At 47.0% G+C, this 20,638-nt stretch overlaps 1 protein-coding gene across 5 annotated transcripts in view; it reads left to right on the top strand.

Moving 5' to 3' along the window:
- GAB3 (GRB2 associated binding protein 3) overlaps positions 1-20,229 on the top strand; it is an 81,678-nt gene extending 61,449 nt beyond the window's left edge. For 2 of the 5 annotated variants that reach the window (XM_075054366.1, XM_075054364.1), the window contains 8 exons: positions 4,930-5,146; positions 5,544-6,022; positions 8,608-8,663; positions 9,800-10,055; positions 11,227-11,308; positions 12,988-13,090; positions 14,338-14,451; positions 15,466-20,229. In XM_075054366.1, the coding sequence (XP_074910467.1) occupies positions 4,930-5,146; positions 5,544-6,022; positions 8,608-8,663; positions 9,800-10,055; positions 11,227-11,308; positions 12,988-13,090; positions 14,338-14,451; positions 15,466-15,582 (1,424 nt within the window). In that variant the 3' untranslated portion in view covers positions 15,583-20,229. Of the gene's footprint in view, positions 1-4,929; positions 5,147-5,543; positions 6,023-8,607; positions 8,664-9,799; positions 10,056-11,226; positions 11,309-12,987; positions 13,091-14,337; positions 14,452-15,465 lie in introns of those variants that run through there. The other 3 variants (XR_012654007.1, XM_075054365.1, XM_075054367.1) reach the window with 3 other exon arrangements.
- Positions 20,230-20,638: the final 409 nt, after the last annotated feature.

The raw sequence follows: 20,638 nt of genomic DNA, 5'->3' as shown, positions 1-20,638 counted from the left end.
ACTTCAACAGTGCAGAGCATTTGCCTTGGTTCAGTATAAAGTCTGCCAGCTGAACTTACAGCCCTCATCACAGACGGTGTAAGCTAAGCTTCCAGACATGCACTTACTGTATCTCTAATGGCAAATAGCTCATAAGATCTTCTATTTATCCTGCAGTTCATGCTGGTGAGGTCAGATCTGGGGTGTATTCAGGTCAGGCTGCAGGGCACATTCAGATCCTCTGATTTAAATCTGCACAGTTCCACAGGTTGCACATCACGTTTCAAGCAGTTGCTAATTGCTTTGGCTCTTTGGAAGCACCTAAATCCCTCAAGACCCTGTAGGTTTAAACAAATTACCCTTAAAAATTAACATAAGAAGAGCTCTATTAAATGCCGTATGCTTTTTTAACTTGAATGCTACTGTGTTAAAAAAATAATAGTCCCTGAAATGAATCATCAAGAGAAAGACACATCAATTGCAGGAAATTTTAATAAGCTGTTCTGTGTATTAAAATGAATCTCAAAGCCAATATTATATTGTGAAATCAATCACTTTTAATCCTTGCATCTCTGAAAATTTGCTGTGACTTTGAGGCCAAAACCAAATCTGCTGCTTTCTCCGCTTATTGCACAGAAAGTGCAGCCACAGGTTTATGCAGTGACTCAGCTGTAAACACCATCCCATTGTTCCCAGTTAGTCCCTTCCAGGAGCAAAGAAGCTGGATGAACAGCCAGGTCCTAGTCATCAGAGGCCTCCGGTCTGCCATGTAAGCAGCCAGATGCAGACCAACGTTAGCAAAACCACGGCTGGCCCTGCGAGGACGGCTTTTTAGTCAACAAGAGAAGGGACGGCTGAGAGATGGAGGCAAAATGCAAGCTCCAGGCAGATGTCAGGAAGCACCTGGGAGGGCGGCTGTCGGGAAGGACTTGCCAGCAGCAATCATCTCGCTGCAGCACTCGGCTGCCACAAGAAACGGTGCCGCTGGCTGTGCTGACAATGACGGGGGAGCTGGCACCTTCGGGGGAGTCAGCTGGAGGAGAGAGGAAGAGGCCTCCCTCCCTATTTTCCTACCATTTTGATGTAAAATCTTGCTTCCATCTCTGGTGAAGGCCCCGAATAAGAGCAGTCGTTCCCCAGCCCTGCGGGACCCATGGCCACACAGGGGATCGAGAGGACGCTTGGGCAGGAGAGAGGAGATGAAATAAGGTGGCTATGGGACATAGTGGGCACGCTATGTCCCGTATGCAAGCTGAAACCATGATGAATTGACAGAATGCAATATAGCAGCTTTTCATTGGAGAAACTGCTGTGAAAGTTGTTTAGCCTTTTTCATTAGGAAGCCTTACTTTTAAAGATTGTAGCTGTGCATTGAATGCTCCCCCAGGCCATGCCTTGGCAGGCAGCTCCTCAGCCCAAGAGGGACCTTTCATCTTGGATTCCCTCCTCAATTCTTCCCCAGGCTCCAGGTATTACTCCACATCCCATGTAAATGCCTTTCTCCTTCTGGATGCAGCCTTTACCTGAAGGTCCCTGCTGATCTCCATTGCTCCCCTGTTGCTCTGCTCTCTCCCACAGCACCCAGGGCCACAGTGGAGCCTGGTGTCCCTGGGGAGGCCCCTCACTGGTGCCCTCCCTGCACAGTGCATGGACCAGGAGGGTGGCAGGGTCACCCTAAGTGACAGGTTACCCTTGGGCCCCTCTTGGCTGCTGGCAGTTGGATTAGAGCATTTCTGCTTCTCCACCTCTCCCTCACCTCTGGTTGCTCTGTTGTTCACACCCACCCTTGCCCGTTGCTGGGACTTTCTCCCTTTCTGCCTGCTCCTGTGATGGTTTCTTTGCTTCCTTAAATGTCTCTCCTTTCTTTTTTTTTTCTTTTGCCAACATGCATAGACCCTGTCCTCCATGGCATGGGGCTGGTCTGATTTCCCAGGACCTTGCTGCAACACACTGGGGACCATCTCCCCCAGCCAGGGCAGCATGCTGGGAGCAAGGGGAGCTGGGACCACTGCACTGAGGGGCTACTTGGCGGGACTGTGTTCTCCTTGCAGAGATACTTTCTCCTGAGCGTCTTCATTTCCCCGCTCCGTTGCTGTACAAAGCGGGGCAGGCGGTGTATCAGCAGGCTTGTTCACGGCAGCACCCGGCCCTTGCACAGGAGTTGAGGGGAAAAGTCACAGCTCCTCCCAGTCCATGCTGGAGGACAGGCACTGGGGCTACTCCCTCCACACTCCCCTCTTGGTGGGAGGAAATCCCTTTTCGGCTGCATGGACTCAAGGCTGCTCTTTAATGTCAGGCTCTGGCCCCTGGCCAGGAGGGGTGGGTGGCATTTCCATCTCCTTGTTATGGCCATGCAGCTTGGTGGGGGGGTTGCTGTCAGCAGAACCCCCCTATTTCACTGCGTCCCTGCACTGCTGTTGCACTGTAACAGTTTGGGGGGGTGGGCTGGGGTCTGCAGCAGGAGGGAGAAGCCCTCTGTTTCTCCAAGCAATGGCCCTGCATTGATGGGGACTGTCACCCCAGAGGATGCTCTACATCCTCCACGGTGACTTTCCCCATCAAGTCAGGGCAGAGATTTTTTGGGTTAGTACCCACTGAAGCAGTTATTTTGGTAGCTAAAGCCTCCTGCTGCCTTTCTGGCAAAGGGGAGGGCAGTCACCAAACCTATTCTCTGCCTTCTCACTGTTGAAAGTGGCCATGCATAATTTATTCTACCCAGCTGCTGTCGCGGTACAACTTTAATGCACGCTGATTTGGTTACCAGCAGAGCTGGCAGGGACAGAGACGGTCTGTTAAGAGCTGGCTGCAGGTCCCTGAGCCCCTGAAGGTTAGAAAAGGGCAGGTCTGCGCTGTCCCCATCCCTCCCTCTTGCTCACAACGGTTGCCATGTGGTCTGCAGCTCACAGCCTTTCCTGATGGGATAATCCGTGGCTAAACCCTGTGAGTACCAGATGGAGTTCAGGCCCGTTCTTTCTCTGTGTTAATAATCCAGAGTGTCATTAATTTCTTTCTTATGCATTGTGGCAGTTATTAGTTGTGTTCTTTTTTTTTTTTTAAAAAAAAAAGGCGGTCACATGGTGACGTGAACATGCTTTTCTGAGATCCCTATGGAGTTAGCCCGGTGCATATTTGATCATCCTCAGCATGCGAGACAGCTCTCCAAGTCCAAAATTTGAAAGCAGAGTTACTGTCTGAGCCAGCACAATGAACAAGAGAAAAGTTATTTTTCAGATGGGAAGGCTGCAGCCCTCAGCTCTGCTTTGCAAATGTGAAACCCCATAAAAGCCATTCCTTCCAGATGCTCACTGCTGAAATCCCGCTGCTATAAGCACCTGCTCAAAATTAAGCAAATGCTTTGCTTAAGCTCTAATTTAAGCACATGCTTATGTGCTTTGCTGACCTGGGGTGCACCACAGGACCAAGACCTCTGAAGCTAACAGGAGGAAGCAGCAGTGAGTCAATACTGGTAGATGGGAAGGAAAGAGGCAGGTCCCTCCCCAGTTTAAAGGGATGAGGTGTGGGGTAGTGCAGGGAGAGATCAGCTGGTTTACTCTTCTTCTGACCGAGATCAGAAAGGGGTGAAGCCTGCTGTGGCTGGTGTAGAAGTCTGGGTCACTAGAGGGTTTTGTGTTTGGTGATGTTGCTGTCTAACCACCCAGCAAGTCTTGGCAGCCCTCTCTATCCCTCCTGCTGTGCTTGCACATATACCTAGCACCTCCCAGGGTTGAGAAGTGACTACAACAACCCAGTACAGTGCCAAGGCTTGTTGCTGTGTTGAGCTGAGGACTAGGTAGAACCTGCCGGAAGATCTCAGGACCTCACTGCGCAGTGCAGGACCTGGCCCACAGCATGCACACAGATCGTCAGGGGCTGGTTCTCAGCATTTCCAGCAAATTCTGGACATTAGCGTTAGAGAAATCTGCCTTCTTGCTACACTTTGAAGGCACGCTTATGCTTGGTTTGGTTTAACAGCAGTAGCTGGTTTCTTGTGTTTGTTTTTGCTGTGGGGTTTTTCATTTTGAAGAAGGTTTTTGCAGCTTTGACTCAGGCGGTGTCTGCACTTCAGCCAAAGAGTGGGTATCCATGGCCGAGCCGCAGGTGTGGGGGACAGCTGGGGCACCCAGCAAGCCCTGCTTGGTCCCCACGCAGCCCTGGTGAGGGAACCGCCACGCAGCAACCTGAAACTTCATTAGAAGCCCAAACCTGCTTCTCTCCGCACCGCTACCCCTCGCTGTGCCGGGGCTGGACTGGAGTGTTATGCCCAGGGAAGGAGGGAGCAGGGAAAGTGTCACTGAGTACAGGCTCCCCCATGCCTTGTGGCCTCCAAAAAAGTAGTGTCCCTTTTCTCAGCAAAGCCAACAAGCCTCCAACTGGGCAATAACAGCTACACCACAGTTCTCGTGGCTCTGATGTCCAGCCTGGAGAGGCATAAGGAGTTTGCAGGCAGGTTCAGAAGTGCAACAAATCTGGCACTCCGTGAGCCACAAAGCTCAATTTTGTCCACTGAGATCTAGAAAGTGGGAAGAAATCAATCCCTTGTTGCCATTAATTCGAAGTGTTGGAGATTAATATTTAATTATTTGCATTAGGTCCTAAAAAATACTTGATAAAACAGACTGCTCTGCCTCAGCGCTTTCCTCAGCAGAGGCTGCCTTCATTACTGTCTGCGGGAGGGATGCTACAGCCCTGCAGGAGTGGGAACCCCAGAGCAAGAGGGGTCTGCACCTCCTGCAGCCCCTCAATTTGGCAGCTGGCTTGCCCAGCCTGGGCAGGGGAGGCAGCTGCAAAATCAGGCTCCCCTCTCCCCAGAATCAGTTTTTCCCTTGACCCACTGCCACTCTGGGTTAAAACATCCCTGGCGCAAAAGCAAGGTGGCGATGGCCAGGAGAGGCAGTGGGCTGGGGTGAGTCAGAGCAGTCCCTCAGCCGGGGCCATCCATTCGCATTGCAGGTTCGGTGGAGAGCTTGTCTCACACGACCTCGTCCCCGCAGCCGTCGCCGGCAGCCTCCACCCATGCCTCCCGCATCGCCGATCCCTCCTTCTCGGTCGACCACGCTGCTGCTGACGCATCTGCCGCAGAGGAAACCCCCAGCGAGTCGGAGTCGGTCTTCCTCCCCGACTACCTCTTCCTCTCCAACTGCGAGTCGGGCAAGCTCAGCCACAACAGGTAGGTCACTGGGGCAAACTGGTCCTTGAGCCCTGCCGCTCAGGGGAGGCTCCCAGGCACAACAGGGGACCGTCTGCCTAATCCAGTTTACAGGGGGCTTTTCGTAGCACAGATAAGCGGTCGAGCGTTGTATGCCGGTCCCGTCCCTTTCCAGGGTGCGTGGCTGGGGACCTCACACACAGCCTCCCTCCAGACGCCCTTTCTGCCTGCTGCTGCCCAAGGTGCTCCACAAAGTGCCCCAGCCCAGCTCAGGCAGGACCTTCCACAGCCATAGGGAAGGGACAGATTTTGTCCTGAACTGTGGGGTTGGTGGGTTTTTTCTTTTTTTGCTATGCGCTCGCTCAGTTGCAACCAGGAGAAAAGGAAAGCGCAGGTCCTGACCTCTGTCTCTGTGCAGGTGTGACAGCTGGTCGAATTCGGACAGATCTCTGGAGCAAACCTCATCGGACGATGTTTTTGTCGACTCCTTGCAGTCCCAGCCCTCCTTGTACCTTATACAGCCGTCCAGCGCTGGCACCATGCACCAGGACGGGGCCCCTTTGGCAAATCCCAGCACCGTGTCCAGGAACATAGACATTAGCGGGCCACCCAGTGACTTTTCCTCCTCTTCTCCGCTGCTGGGGACGCCACTGACACCAACTTTTCAGATTGACAAGAGCCAAAACGCGCTGCCCTTCGGTGTAACCCAGCTGGACATCCTGTCCAACACACCCCCGCCGCGGCCGCCCAAGCCAACCCACTTCTCAGACAGGAGAGGGGACGAGGTGGGCGGCGGGGCCATCCAGAACGGGCACGCAGGGATCTGCCGGGCTCAGGTCGCTCTGGTGCCCAGGAGGATCTCCTTGTCCAGCTTGGACAACGTGAGGAACTGGAAAGGTGAGTGCATTTCCAAGAGCCAGCGAAGCAGGAGCGGTGTGAGGGATGGAGCTGCCCACAAGCGCAGAACGGGCGCCCACCTCCAGTTGTGCCTCTGTGTCCTCCCCCCTGTGAAATCATACACCACCCAAAGCAACCTGAAATGCTTGTTTCAAATTAGTTAGTGAGCAGGATTCGGACCTGTCCCTCGCATTCAGCTCCTGCTCTGTAAAAGCCCCTCAGTGTGTACGCATGGGCAGCAATTTGGCTGTGATCTCTTCAGGGTACCTCATGACTTGCTAGTTTTCCATGCCCCCTCCCTCTCCAAAAAAGAAAGCAGAAGAAAAACAAAAATGAAAAGCCAGCCACTGAGTCAGGCAATGCCAAACTCTGTTTATGCAGGTCAAAATGCTGGCTTGCACTTGGGAAATGCCTTTGTAGTTGCGCTGCTTTGCTACATCCAGTCCTTTCCATCACAGCAGCATGTCTTTTCACAGCTTAGAGTAAAGAACGGGAAGCCAGAGAGACGCTGGGTATGGGATGTAATCCCAGTTGAATCAGGGACTCTGTGTCCTTGAGCAAATCCCATGCTGTCCTTGCACTTCAGTCAGGGTAGCCTGAAAACCCACTGCAGAGAAAGGCTCTGCTGCAAAGCAAGTTCTCCTCTGAGCTGAGGTGACTTTTCCACTTGTTCTTGAAACACCATCATCGCAAACAAAAGTAAGTAAAAAACCCAGAACATCAAGGTGTCAAAAACCAGCATATGCAGTACGAGAAAGTTTTATTTTATGGAGCCACAGAACAGAGGGAGGCAGCTGGAATACCTGGCTGGAAATCATCAAGCATTTTGCAGTGATGTGTCATTTTCAATGAGGAAGAAAATGTAGGTTTTTAAGGACAAGCTGCTAAGGACGAGTCCTTCAGACTCCTGTAGTTTAAATGACCAACTGGTGTTTGGGGCTGTTAGATCTTGCTCTTAAAGCTCAGAAGCTGAAGCAAGCAGATCTCTGTCCAGCCTGTTTATCAGTGTACAAACAATTCTTGGAAGGTTTCTGGAGAAACACCTGTCAGTGGAATTGGTATTCTTAATTATCAGTTACATTTGGTTGCTCCCTGAAAGGTGGTGCTCTTGCTTCTGCACATGTGCTGCTCTAACGCTGCCAGCGCGCTTGAGACAGTTAATGTTCCTCCAACCCAATTTATGCCAAAATGTTTTTAAGAGGATTAAGTGGCCAAATGTCATGTTCTGCTACCGTGCTGCAAGGTTATCTCTGCCTGACAGGGGGCAGCAATGAATTAATAAGTGCTGCTATTTTTTCTTACCCTAAGTGCAGCTGAAACTATTTGAAAGGTTAAACTCTAAAATGTGTTTAACAAGAAAGATCGGAAAAAGAAACGGGGAGAAAGCAGCTGTTCCTCACCAGCTCCCAGAGTGAGCCCACTCAAGTTACTTCATTTTTTGCCCTTGGCAACCTGTAAAAGCTGAACAGATGTCATTAACCCAGCGCAAAGGCAGTGTATGCTGGTTGCAGTGCCATGAAGGGGAACAAGCTATACATGTGCAAGGCACCTGTATCCTGGCATCTGCTGGAGCGTTGTGCCTGGATGTCTTTTTGCAAAATAATAAATAAATGTAGCTGTCCCAGGACAGTGACCATGTCTACCTGAATATATATCCACACTAATAGTATTGCTTTGTTCTTGTTCAGAACTTTTGCCGTTTATGCCAATACCGTTACAAAGACCCTCAGCTGGAGTGCAGTATTGACATCTCCACCATCACAGCAGGGACTGGATTAACATGGTTGCAGAGTTTTAAGGCATTCCCACAGAAAAGCTGTTTTCTGTATAGAAAATAATTTTCCAGAAAAGGATGGTAGTTGTAAGCATCTCCCACTGATGATCTTCTATGCACTGAATGCTGGATTTCAGGTGGTTTTGCTCTTTGCTTCAAAAATAAAATTAACCTACACCAAGACAAAGGCCAGCCTGTACAAGGGGGTACTGTGACTGGTGACTTTTTCTCTGGCTTGAATCAGCTTGAATACTTGCACCACATCAGCATTTCTGGGTGACAAAGAGAAGAATTTTTCTCCCACCATTAAGTTCCCCCATGCACCCTATGTACAATAACATGTGCTTCCCTGGCACCTTACATACGAGGTTCCTAAATAACTTTCCAAACAATAAAGAATTAATATTCCCTACAGTCCCTTTTCATATAATTTCCCCAATTTGACATATGGGAAAACAAAGCAGGACTAGAGCAGGGGCTGGGTTTAAATTTTTGCTTGGTTGCTTGCTCTCCATAATACACCAGTCTTTTCCCAAGTTGCTTGTGTTACAGGAAGCATAAGTTACAGCTGGATTATACATGAACATGTTCCTTGGTTTCATCATACTTAAAATAGAGGTCGCTCTTGAAATGCTACTGAGTTGGTTCTGGTCTTAGGTGTCATTGGATTTCCTCATTCAGGACAAATACTAGGAGTTATGGAAACTTTTTAAAGCACTAATTATTTCAGAGCCATATGCTTTACTCCAGAATTATCTCCTTAAGGTTGCACTGCCTTACCACATTTTTAATCACTTTTTTTCCCTTGCAGCAGACATGGAAGGCAGTTCTTTAAGAAGTCGGGATAAGAGGCTTAGCTTGAATTTGGTAAGTACTCTGCTTGCATAAATTTAAAACACTGGCACATGGCAAACTTCAGAAAGTGAATCATTTCACATCCTGATATTCAATCATTCCTCTCCTGTGTTCAGCAGGAGAATAAAAAAATGGAAGAAGTGCTTGGCTTTGGGCAACTTCTGTGCTGCTGCTTCGTAGTTGCAGGAAGCCTTTGAGAGAGGAGGGAGGAGGGGGGCACAACACTGAGCACCCTGTTTTTAAAGCAGATGAAGCCAGGTCTGTTGTGAAAAAAGATACCAGTAGCCTCAAGAATTAAACTGTCAACCACGAGCACCTGAGAAAACTGCTTATCTCCCGAAAAAAGGGTCTAAAGCAGCCTATCACTTCATGCTCCTGAGGGATATTTCCTCCTCAGGACACAGGAAAGTCTCTGCTCTCAAAGCACCTGTCATTCAGGGCTCTGTCGGTCCAAAGCTTCCTTTTACAGATAGGGTTACATGTAGCACCATCACACATCATATAGCCAGTCTTCTGCCTGGTGCTGGATACTATTCTGTGTGGGAGATCCTTTGCTGCTTGTATGTAGGCTCTAGTGGTGGGCAACTCATATTTTAATTCCCTTTGAAAGCTTGCAAGGTTTGTAATCAATCCCTCTCACCACTCAGCCAGCACTAACCTGCATGAAATTAATTTCTAGTGTTTATTCTCAGCTATCAGAAGCAACTTATACATCTGTGTGTCTGCTCTCTCAGCTTCCACATTTGCAAAAATATAGTTCATCAGATGTTCTCCTTTCAGTTGTTTTTTGGTATGAAGGAGCCTCCTTCGTTTTATAGGTCAGAATTACTGCTGGGAGAGGCAAGTGCAGCCTCACTGAAGTTGGAGGATTTAACCTACTTAAGTCACCAATGAGTTCGATCCTAGTTTCCAGCAGTGACTTGCGAAGTTCAGAAGTGGACTTCTCCGAAGCTGGCGTGTGCATCTGAACTCACGCATTTGTCTCGTGTCTTTCCAGCCTGCGCCTCTCAGAAAGGTTGCGTCAGGACTCTCCTGGCCTGGGGCTTGGCTCAGATCCGTTGCCAGCTCACAGCACCTCCTGGCTTACAGGGGGTTAGCTAGTCATTTATTGACCCGTTTCTCTTCCTTTTTCTCCTTTGCTTCTGAAGCCCTGTCGGTTCTCACCGCTCTACTCGACTGCTTCGGACAGCACGGAGGACAGCTACGTGCCCATGCGCCCCAGCACCTCTCCCTCTGCGCCCGGCTCCGACTGTTCACCCGACGGCTACATCCCCATGAGCCCCGGCTCAGCCACGTTTACCTTCCCTGTCGTCAGCACTGAAAAACTCACCAGCCCATTACCTGAGCTTCCCTCAGACCTGGAGCCCCCTCCCGTGAACCGAGACCTCAAGCCTCGTAGGAAATGTAAGCCCGGACCTAAAGTGCAATTGGCAGCCAGGGGGTCCTGATAGCGGGGACACGGGCGACCTCCTTTGATAGTGTCCTTGGCACATTTTTAAGCGCTTCCCGCTCTAGAAGAGGGATTGACTTGCTGTGTAAGTGGCTTATAGTACCGTAACATAGGATGCGTCTGCAGGGATGTTTGTGAGCAGAGGAAGAATGTCCGTGCCTACTTTTGCAGTTGAAGACCAGGTGGCTGCATTAGCGTGGTGCATGGCTTCACACCTATGCTGACTGCAAATGACCAAGTGAATGCAGCCTTGGAGAGACAGCAGACTAAATCCTGCAGCTCTGAAATACGTGTACTGCTGTCTCACCAGCTCCCTGACCTTCCAGGAACAGGACATCCAAACACTCAAATACTCAAACTTGATGTGTGGGCTGTTGGTTAAACCTCTGTTGGGTAGGCGCAGCTGTCTTGGTTTAATTAGGAATTTCCTGCAGATGCTTTTACTGATGGTAATTTTCCACTCCTGCTTTTCATGGCATCTCCAAAATCTGGGTTGTGCTTCCAGAGGATATACTGGAGACATAATTCAGCTTTGCAGTGGTGAAATTGCCTAAACCTAGCCTACATTAAAGCTCTTTGGGCTGCAGAGCCACAGGGCTACTCAGAAATTGGTTCAGGAAATGCTACTGTGAAGTGGGGATGGAAATGTAGATGATTGCCAGGAAGCAAAGCAAGCTCAGGTCATTTCTTAGAGGGTTTTGAGAATGGAGTGGAAAATGTACATTGACTGATGAGAGGAATGATTTTGATCTCCTCATGTAGGACCTTTTTGTTTAGAAGAGAGCCCAAAACCTGTTTTGACCTGTAGGCTGAACTGGCCTCTCCTCTTGAAGGCAGCATATGCAGAGCAGATTTGAGGCAAGCATAGCGATCTTGTGGGGCATTTGCTCTCCTTAAGCCCATTGTATTTATGCTGTAATTTTAGGGTAAATGAGGGACTTTGCTCTCCAGCGCTGACTGAAGTGGTCATTTGTTACTGATTTCTGTCGTGGTTATATCAGTTATGTTCTGTGAAATACTCTGTTAGTTTCTTGCTGTCAATATAAAACTGCATTTTTCTAAACAGTCTGTAATTTTCATTAGCTCTGCTATTGGAAATGTAGTTGGTTTTGTATCTACTTGCAGCACGGCCACCTCCTCTGGACTTGAGGAGCCTCTCCACGATCCGGGAGCATGCTGCCGTGACCAGGACGTGGACTGTGCCTTAGTAAGTCAATAAGAAACCTGCTGTTCCAATCTTTTAAGCATTAACATTGTGGAATGGAGTTAAAAATAACTTATCATATCCCATGAGAAACAGTTTCCTGGCAAAGTCCACAAACAAAATTTCCCAAGGGCTCCTTCCAGCATCCCCCAGGCTTTCACTGTCTCTAAAAAGCAAGGCTCCCTTTCACGACAGGCAGCTCCAGTGTGTTCAGCATCACGCAGTGACGCTCAGTCTGTTTTAAGGGTTTCTTTTGGAAAGACTGGAGCTGGTCTGCACTCTGGCGTGGCTGCTGCGATGGCTAAAAGCTTCGCATGCCTTAATTTTTTTTTTTGAAAGTGATAGAGCCATTTTTGTTCCTGAAAATTAATACAGCAAAGAAGAACCAGATAAGATAAAGATCTGCCTGACTTGTAGCCTGGGTGTAGGCTTCTGCACTGCCACACAGCAATTCAGACTTGATCTGTTGGTGTGACCTTTTGTCACTGGAAATTAGTTGTGGGGTGAAACAAACAATTTTGGTCCCAAAGCCCAGGTAGTAGGAACAGATGATACTGTGGGGTTCCAAGGGCAGTGAAAGAGTCATCTTCAGGGAACTGGTGAGCAGGGGAGGACTGCAGCCTGCTGGCTGGGGGGATCTTGGCGCTATGGGGAAAGGCTGACGGGAGAGCCAGCTGTGCTGAAGTGTGCATGCAAAAGCCAGGAATTCCCACAAACATCCTCTGCATACCCCAGGCACTCTGGGAAGTGCTAGCATGAGTGCCAGACAGGGCATTTCCACTCCCTCACCTCAGGTAGTCATTTGGAGGGCAAAAGGGGTATGAGATGGGCAGTTTCTCCATTGCAGACCCCTCTTTCAGCCATCCAAAGCCAGTTAAGCCCTTCGGCGTTGCCTGCCGCGTGCTGCCTGTTAGGGAAACCCAGTAGCCTGCCTCCCAAGCTTCCCTGCCAGAGCGCTGTGGTTAATTAGTGCTGACACAGTGCAGAGTCCTGAAGGATAACGAGCTCAGAGGGAGTTTGCATGTTTTACATTAACAACACTAAAAAAAGAAGTATGCCCGGAACTAATAAAGCAAAAGGAATTATACTGTTCATGCTGCACAAAGTGGCCATCTAATTTCCTAATAACTAACCCCATTGTGCTAGCCTGCAATAATTTACTCACGATATACCTCTGACAGTTATGTTAGTGGAAGAGATTTCCCTGTACAGGGCTGAGTCGCAGCCATCTCCATAGCACAGATAGCATGTGTTTACACTGTGTTCAAAGCCAGACAAGTTCCTCTGCATGCACCTCCAGTAGCTGATTAATTCACATCAATCTCCAAAATGTGGATACCCAAACAACTAAGTAACTGCCCCATCAGCACATATTACCCGGATGAATGATATCTGTCTCTGTGCCCCTTGTTGGAGAATCACTCCAATGTTTTATGCTTTCTGTCATACCTGACATGGCAAACTTTCATAAATCCAGAAAAAAGAAAAAAAAAAACAACAAAAACACTCATAGCAATATAGCACACTTTTTCTAGAACTAAGGAGTGGTTTTGGACATCCTCTCCATAAAGGCTGCAGCGTTAGTGTGAGTTTATTCACCATATGGACTGTGTCAGGCTTTGGCTTCATTTCAGAGCATCTGTAAGATGCTTCCTTAACCTCTCCTGTGTTTTTCTTCATAGCAATCGAATGAGCTTTATCTCACCAGAAAGAGACGGTATTAATTCAGCAAGAATATTTGCCAATTCAGTTTCCGGAGAAGAGGAAGAAAGTTACATTCATATGGTAATCTTCATTTTCACACAGCCATCCTTTGCTTTATTCTGCTCTGTCACATTGATGGAGAATGCAGAAGTTTGTTTTCTAAGAAAAAATGTTGAGGAGGTTTGTCCTTTGCCTTCTGTTTTTTAAAAAAATGATGAAATGGTTTTAAACCAAAGACACTGGGACCAATTTACGGAGAGATAAGGGAAGCCCTTCTTCTGCTCTGCAGAACTCAGCTGTTCGCCCACGAATGTTGCTGAGCAGTTCCAAGAGATCACAGGGATCAGCCATATTTACATGAGAACTCATTAAGGCTAAGGAAAATTAAATCTTTTCACCTTTTAAAAGTGTGCCCTGCAAAATCTCCTAGGAAATGACAGAAAGCCGTTAGTGCACTTCCTAAAGAAACACACCAAATATTGTGCAGAAACAGAACTCCCATTAAAGTCTCTTATTGCTTCTGCTTTGGCTGGTGGCACTAACCCCACTTCCCATCCCATGAAAGACGAACATCTGGCTTTGTGGCTTCCTTTTCTTCATTCACTCTTTAGCCATATCTTGCAAAAGACCAGAATCTTGGTTTCCTTTGAATTTAGGTGGAAATGGATCTCAAATTGTTTGATCTGAGCCAATGTCTATAGATTTGGCTCCATAGCCAAAGCCCAATGGCAATAGGTATAGAAATATATTGCAAAACTGACCACAGTCTCCATGAACCATACTCTCAAATTCTAACCCACACCTCTATTAGATCAAAATCTGCTCAGGAGGGCAGTTCCAGTTGTAACTACTCCCCATTTGATTTTTCTAGTCAAATAAAACCTTCCATACATTTGTGGTCATCTGTGATTTTCCTGAGACTGATTTTCAGTTGCTAGGTTTGAAGAGAATTATCGCCATTTCTTCAAATTCATAGAACGATGATGGTTAAGAGGGCACCCCTGCAAATCTGAGCATTCCAAGGGCGTGGGTTGAGAAGCTGGGCACAAGTCCTTCCTGATAACATTGAATGAAAATCAGCCTGGTTTGCTTGTTTTGCCATAATTACCAGGAGAAAAGGGCGCTCAGTTTCTTTATGCCATCCCGCAATTAATCAGCGTTATCCTGTGGTTAGTCACCAAACACACCCTTGGCATAGAAAATCCTGTGGGTGCCAACCCTCCTCACTCGTGTTCTGCCAGATAAGTATCCCACCTCACAGCTGTAGTCCTGCTTCTTTTTAGGATCGTGTTTTAAGAGCATTAAAAGTTTCTCTTCTTTCCCGACAGGAACACAGACAGGCAACATCTCCATACAGTGGTGCTTTTCCGTGGACAAGGAAATCTAACCTTGATTACTTAGCATTGGATTTTAATTCTGCTTCCCCATCCCCTGTACAGAAGGTATGAGTCATCTGAAAAACCCCACAGCCTCCTGTCTTTTTGTTTGCTGGGAGGAAAACAAGACCCAGAGTCACACTCTGCTAGGTGCCCTAAGTATCATGACGAAGCCAGTCGTGTTTCCAGCTGACTGCATTTGTGGCAGGCTCAAGATTAATATAATAAAAACACTGTTAGGCTGATGACAAGGTGTCCTTAGCGTCACTCATAGGGATGCCATTAACACGAGCTCGGCAGAGGGCACGAGACTGCCCTGGGATGTGCAGCCATGAGGGCTTGTGGGCAAGCTTGTTGGTGCTTGCAGGATTTCTGCATGCTCTTTCATTTTCATCAAGTCTCCACAAACCCCTTCCTGCTAGTTTTCCCCCAAATCTCTTTGCAGTAACAAGTTTACAGCCCATGATAAATTCATGGATTAAAACTGTAACATCTCTCGTGACATGGCAAAATGTGCATCTTTATTCTTGCATCACCAAAAGCATTTCAATTTCCTTAGCAATGCTGAGAAAATACATTCCTTGTTCCAAAGAGCTTATAACCTGCCCAGGTGGTGGGTAGGTACCACTGCAAAGCAATGAATTGTTGTTGGTTTGGGCCATTTTACATCCAGTGTACCTTTTTCCCCATCAGCTAATACTCCTGAGTGAGTGCAAAAGACTCAAGACTCCTAAGTGTTCTTATTTAAACCCTCCCTGTAGTTAAAATGCAGTTAGGTTATCCCTGCAGCAGGGAAAAGAAGAATGAGAAGAGAATTATTATCTGCATAGAAATGGCCAGAACAGCACATTTCCCTCGCTCACTCTGCTGGGCTGAGTGACAGGGTGACAGATGGATAATTATAGCTAAAGCAGGCTGTAAAGCAATGCTTTTGTCAGCTGATGTCACTGTGAGCTTCAAGGTGAAGTGAAGCAATCAAGGAACAAGGGAAAGGGAAAACAGAAAATCAAGCCAAGTTTCACTAGCATCCCCTTTCAACCCTAAAATTAATACATTGGTTTTTTCCTCTCTCTCCCACAGAAACCTTTTCTCTCTGAGGAGCAAAGAGTGGACTATGTCCAGGTAGATGAACAGAAGACTCAAGCTTTACAGAACACTAAGCAGGAATGGACAGATGAGAGGCAATCAAAAGTCTAAAGGAAGAAGATTTGGGATCTGGAGGATTATTTTTTTTTTGCACTGGAACCACGATGTTAACGAAGCAGCTATCACAGTAGAGTTCAAAGGCAGAGAAAGTTGTAAGATGCTTACGGTCTGTAGAGGAACGGCATCTTTAATGGAAACCTTTGATTTCAACTGGAAATAGTATGCTGAATGAGTGAGTGGTTCACTGATGATTAAAGTAATGCATTACCCTTTTTACTGCCCTTACCAGTAAGCTACATGGTACCATTTTCTGGCATGATTCTGCAACAAGTCATACACTTAATGTTAACAAATCCACTACATGTTGCATTAATCTAGTTAGTCCTGCCTTCTCCCTCTGTTGCATAATTCCTAGTTGCTAAAGCTATTTTTTGATATTCCTACAAATACTGCGGGTGCTCAGAGTGCTTTTATGGCAGTGGGCATCTGACAGGTATTGGTGACTAATCAACTAAGGGCTAAAAATACTGAAACAATAAAAAGAACTTTTTGAATATGTAGTGCTTAAGCAAAGAGAATTTTGGAAAATATTTTTCCCCTGGGTTTAAAAGGTCCGACTCTGAGCTGATGCTGTCAGAAACTCAAAACAGGACTATGTACCGATGGGAATGGAACGCATGGTCTTTGACCCTCTGGATGACGGTCATCGTATTAAGCTTCTTCTCTCCATTGTGGCTCATACTTGTCGCCTTTCTGTCTGATTCCTACTGATGTTTTCTCCCCTATCTTGAGGAGTGTCTTCGGCACAGCACAGCACAGCTGCTCCTCTAGCAGGAGGCTGCAGGCACACAGCTCTTGGCTGGCCAAAAAATAGAAAGGGAAGCTGTGAGCCTGTTTCTGCAAGTCTTGGGAGAACTGGCAAACGATCAAGAATGCTTTCATCTGAACTGCAGAAGAAATGCCATTGGAATTGCTGGTAGCAGTCGTCGAACTGATTGTTTCACTAGACCCACCCCCCCAAAAAAAAAGAGAATTAGGAAGTGCAGTGTGCTCCAAGAGAGGCTAGCAGGCTTGCCAAAATAAAACAACAATGCGCTTACGCGGCATGAGGACCTCTGGGTTCAGGAAGCTTATCTACCTTGGGACTTGTTACAGGCACTATCTCAGGATCACATATGTGTATAGTTTATAACATATTTAACTTTAAAAGCTTGGCTGCGATCTTTATTTTAAGGTGGCACACAACCACTTGAATCATGGAAGTATGCAGTCCCGCTGAGTGACCCACACTGGATTTGATCTTGCAGGCTTTGCTCATGCAGGTAAGTCCCACTAGCCATAAGAGGTCTGATCCTGTCAGCAAGGACAGACAGCCAGGACCCTTACGAAAGATTTCTTCTTCGACAGTGCCAAGCCACTGGACTCCCTTCACGTGCCTGTTGCAACCACATTGTATTACTGTAATCTGACATCCCAAAAATGCTGATTTACCAAACAGAGGTTGCAGAAATGTCATTGCAGACACCACTGGCATTTCAAGGCTCCTACTTACTGTCCTCCACGCACCCATTCTGCTTCAGCCATTTGGGCACTCTGGGAGGCTGAGAGACATGGCCGAGTCGAACATCCTGCTGGGAGAGACAGCGTAGCTAACAGAAACACCATTTTTCTCCTACCTCAAGAGAGCTGAAGTGCTTGCAAGTCTCGCTGCTTCTTTAGCGCAAATACAAAGCTGGGGATCTGTGGTGACCAGGCTCTTATTAGCTTACCCTGCGAGAACAACGAGGTTCACCAGCGCCTTTATTGACTCTGGGGCAAACTGGGCACCCAGGCCTGCGGGCGTAAAGTGTCCTGACTGGAGCTGCTTGGAAAACCGGGATTTATACTGCAGAGAGCTGACCTGCTGCTTCCTCCTACTCTGCTCCACCCCCACCCACCAAAGCTCTAAAATGAAAGTTAATGCTCATAAAAGTTTTGAAAAGAATGCAGACATTTCCTTATAAATTTTGTCTGTCTGGTGTGAAATTTAGTTTGTTAAAACCCACTCGTTTTGTCCTAAAACTGATTTAGGAGAGCTCTGAGCAACCGTGCCCTGGGTGTGGTATTGCTACAGGGGAAGTGGTTTTGGGGAGAGGCGGTGGAGATCTGCGCCTCCAAAAAAGAGTTAGAGAGAGGTAAGCAAGGAAGGGTGACAGTTACAGAGACGTTTGCCTTTCTGCTCAAAAGAACTGCCTTTCTTTCAAGGTGTACAAATAATAGATGTCACTGAAAGCTTTTGGTGTATGCTGCAGTACTGAAAGAGTTAAAAGACCAGCGAAGACGGGTATTACAGTAGGGGACAGAAAACATCCACAAAGGGCAGGTAAAATTGTGCTATGCCTCTGCAGATCCCACATTGCAGAGCGATGATGGCATGGCAGCCTCCGATGCGGATTGCAATAGCATACAGATCGGCTCAGGTTTGACTGGAGTGTTTCTTTTCATGCTGTCAGAAAATCTTCTGAAGCGGAAAAACACCGAGTTATTGGAGACAACTGACTCTCTCGTTATTCTAGTTTATTTTAGAAATATTTAACTTTGACAAACCTGGCTTAACAGATCATTCAGAAGTTTAGAAAAGAAAGAGCTCTTTTGGTATTTTTTTTCCCCTTAAAAGGACATAAACATCCAGCTTGGCAGGGACCGTCCTTAGATGAGAATGGCCCTCTTTCAACTTCCTCCTGTCCCCTGCTTGCCATCGTCACTCTCTTATCTTGATCAAATGCTGCTCATGGGTTTCTAACTTTCACTTTTTATCTAAAAGCTATGTTTGGGGGTTTATTCAGTTTTTTCATTTATGGTCTGTTTTTACCCACTGCTCCAGGGTCCATGACGTCCATTCTTGTGTAAGTGCTACACACAAAACAGGAGCAATTAAAAAAAAAAGAAAAAAAAAGTTTTAAAAGCAGAGCAGTCCTCCCCTGCAGCTTTTATTTTTTTTTTTGTAGTCAAATCTAACAATACTCCAAAGAGAGTAAAGAGGAGGAGGATGGTGAGAGGATGGCAAAGGCCAAATCTGCTGTGGCCACGCCATCATTAAGCATTTTGGCGTGAACGGGACCCCAGCATCCCCGCGGTGGTACACGACCGACGTACCCATGGGCTGCCAACCGCGGCCACCCAAGGCCAGCACCTGTAGAGCCTACTGGTGGGAGAGGAGGGGTGTTACAGAGCAAAAAGGAGTCACTGCCTAACTAAGTCTGTTCTTAAATACCAATCCCTTGGCCAAAGAGGAAAGAAAACCTGTGAAAGCACCCGAAGAGTCAGCTTTTGACAGCGTCGTGTCTGAAAATGTAGCCCAGGCAGGAGCCCTTGGTTAGCACTGGCTGCTGGTAGTGTCCTCTTTTTGCTGTGGGTCTGTTATGTTGTTATTTGTATGTATTTCTTTAAAAAGTATCATGAGAGCTGATGTAGAGAGGCTCTGCGCCTAAATGAGCGTGGGGAGGCCAGTGATCCCTTAGGAAAATTTTCTCCTGGGAGAACTGGCATTGCCCAGCTCCGGACTTGTAGTGCCTTCTCCAGCACTGCTGGGGTTTCTCGTTTAAAATGGAGAGGAGCGCTAAATGAGCAGAGTAGTTTTTGCTTAATTGGAAACGTTGCTCTGTGGAGCTGCCAGATGAAGCTCCATTGCAGGACGATATGGGAAACAAAACAAGCTAAATGGTTTCGGTCCTGTGGTTATTGTTAGGGCGATCAGCTGGATTCCCCCGCTGTCGGCACAGCCGGTGAGTGAGCCGGTGTGCTGGCACCCAGGCATGGGTGGGAGGAGATCAGAGGTGAGACGCACCTCTTTTACTGAAATTGTCTGTGGCTGATGAATACAGAAATAGCCTGTGTCGAACACCTGCTTGAAACACATCCTAAAGAAATCAATCTGATCTGAACATTTTTCCTGGAGTGAGCAGGATTTCAGTACTTATTGGGAGTTAACACGCATTCCCAAGGTCTTTACTCAGTTTGGGTTTGATATGGCCTTATTCTGCAGTCTTTCAATGATCACACATTTGAGCAAGGCATAGCAGGATCCAAGACTCGTTTGCTTTTTGGACTAAACTGTATTTTCCATTTCTAATTCCTTTATTACAGGAGGCAGCATTAAATTCCTAACTGGCAGATAGGAACACTTTACTGGAGAAATGTCAGCAGCCATTTAACTCGAGCCAGGTGTTTTCAACCAGCTCACTTTTGCCAATGGTAGCGCCCACTCGCCTCACTATCACTAATTACATCATAGATGTAGATTTTGGAGTTGCGTTCACTTGAAGTGATTCAGTGGTTTAGTAATTCAAAGACCATCAGATGCTGTGATGAGAATGAAGCACAGGGCAATGCCTTTCCTTTGTTCCCCTGTTCCGCAAAACTTGCTCAGGTTTAAAAAAAAAAAAAAAAAAGCCACCAAAATAGCAGACTTTTGCCATGTCAAAGCCAGAATATTTTTTGTTCAAATAAAAATAAACTTTTGTCTTGTGCAAATGAAGCATTATACGTTTTTTGTATTTGTAAATCTGTGGGGAAGCATTAAACAGTCATCTCTGTTACGAAGGAGTAAGTCATTGATAGAGGAAGGGGCTCGCCTTCCTGATGTTTCATTGTAATGTTTGTTGTATATATTTGCACATTAAACTGTGTATCTTTTTTCTAATAAATTAATATAAAATATAGCTGTGATCTTTAGTTATTTTGATAAGCGAAGGTGGTCCTGGGGAAAACTTCCACATTTTTCATTTAACGCTTTTTCCATTTTTTAAATCCCTTCTTAGCCTGCGACTTGTTCATCTAAATTATTTGGATGTAAAGTCAAACAAATTTGCAAACAAATTTCATACACCTGTGATCAGGAAGATTATTTTGCAGGTGACTTCAGAAACAAAGAACGATGAAGCTGTGACCTGGGCTCTTGTCGGCATCCTCCTGGGACCTGGGTAAGTCACAGCCAAGGGGCAGGAAGGGGCCGCGCTTACTGACCGGAGACGTAGACCACAAGCACAAATTTGTTCAGCATGTGCTCTGGGCTTGCATACAAAGACTAGTTGTTATTTAACCTGATCCTTTAATTGCTCTGTGCTGA

The sequence above is a fragment of the Buteo buteo genome, chromosome 22 (genome assembly GCF_964188355.1).
Source record: "Buteo buteo chromosome 22, bButBut1.hap1.1, whole genome shotgun sequence".
In the NCBI taxonomy this organism is placed as follows: domain Eukaryota; kingdom Metazoa; phylum Chordata; class Aves; order Accipitriformes; family Accipitridae; genus Buteo; species Buteo buteo.
The sequence above is the reverse complement of the archived record's forward strand: the minus strand, read 5'-3'. Positions and strand labels throughout refer to the sequence as shown.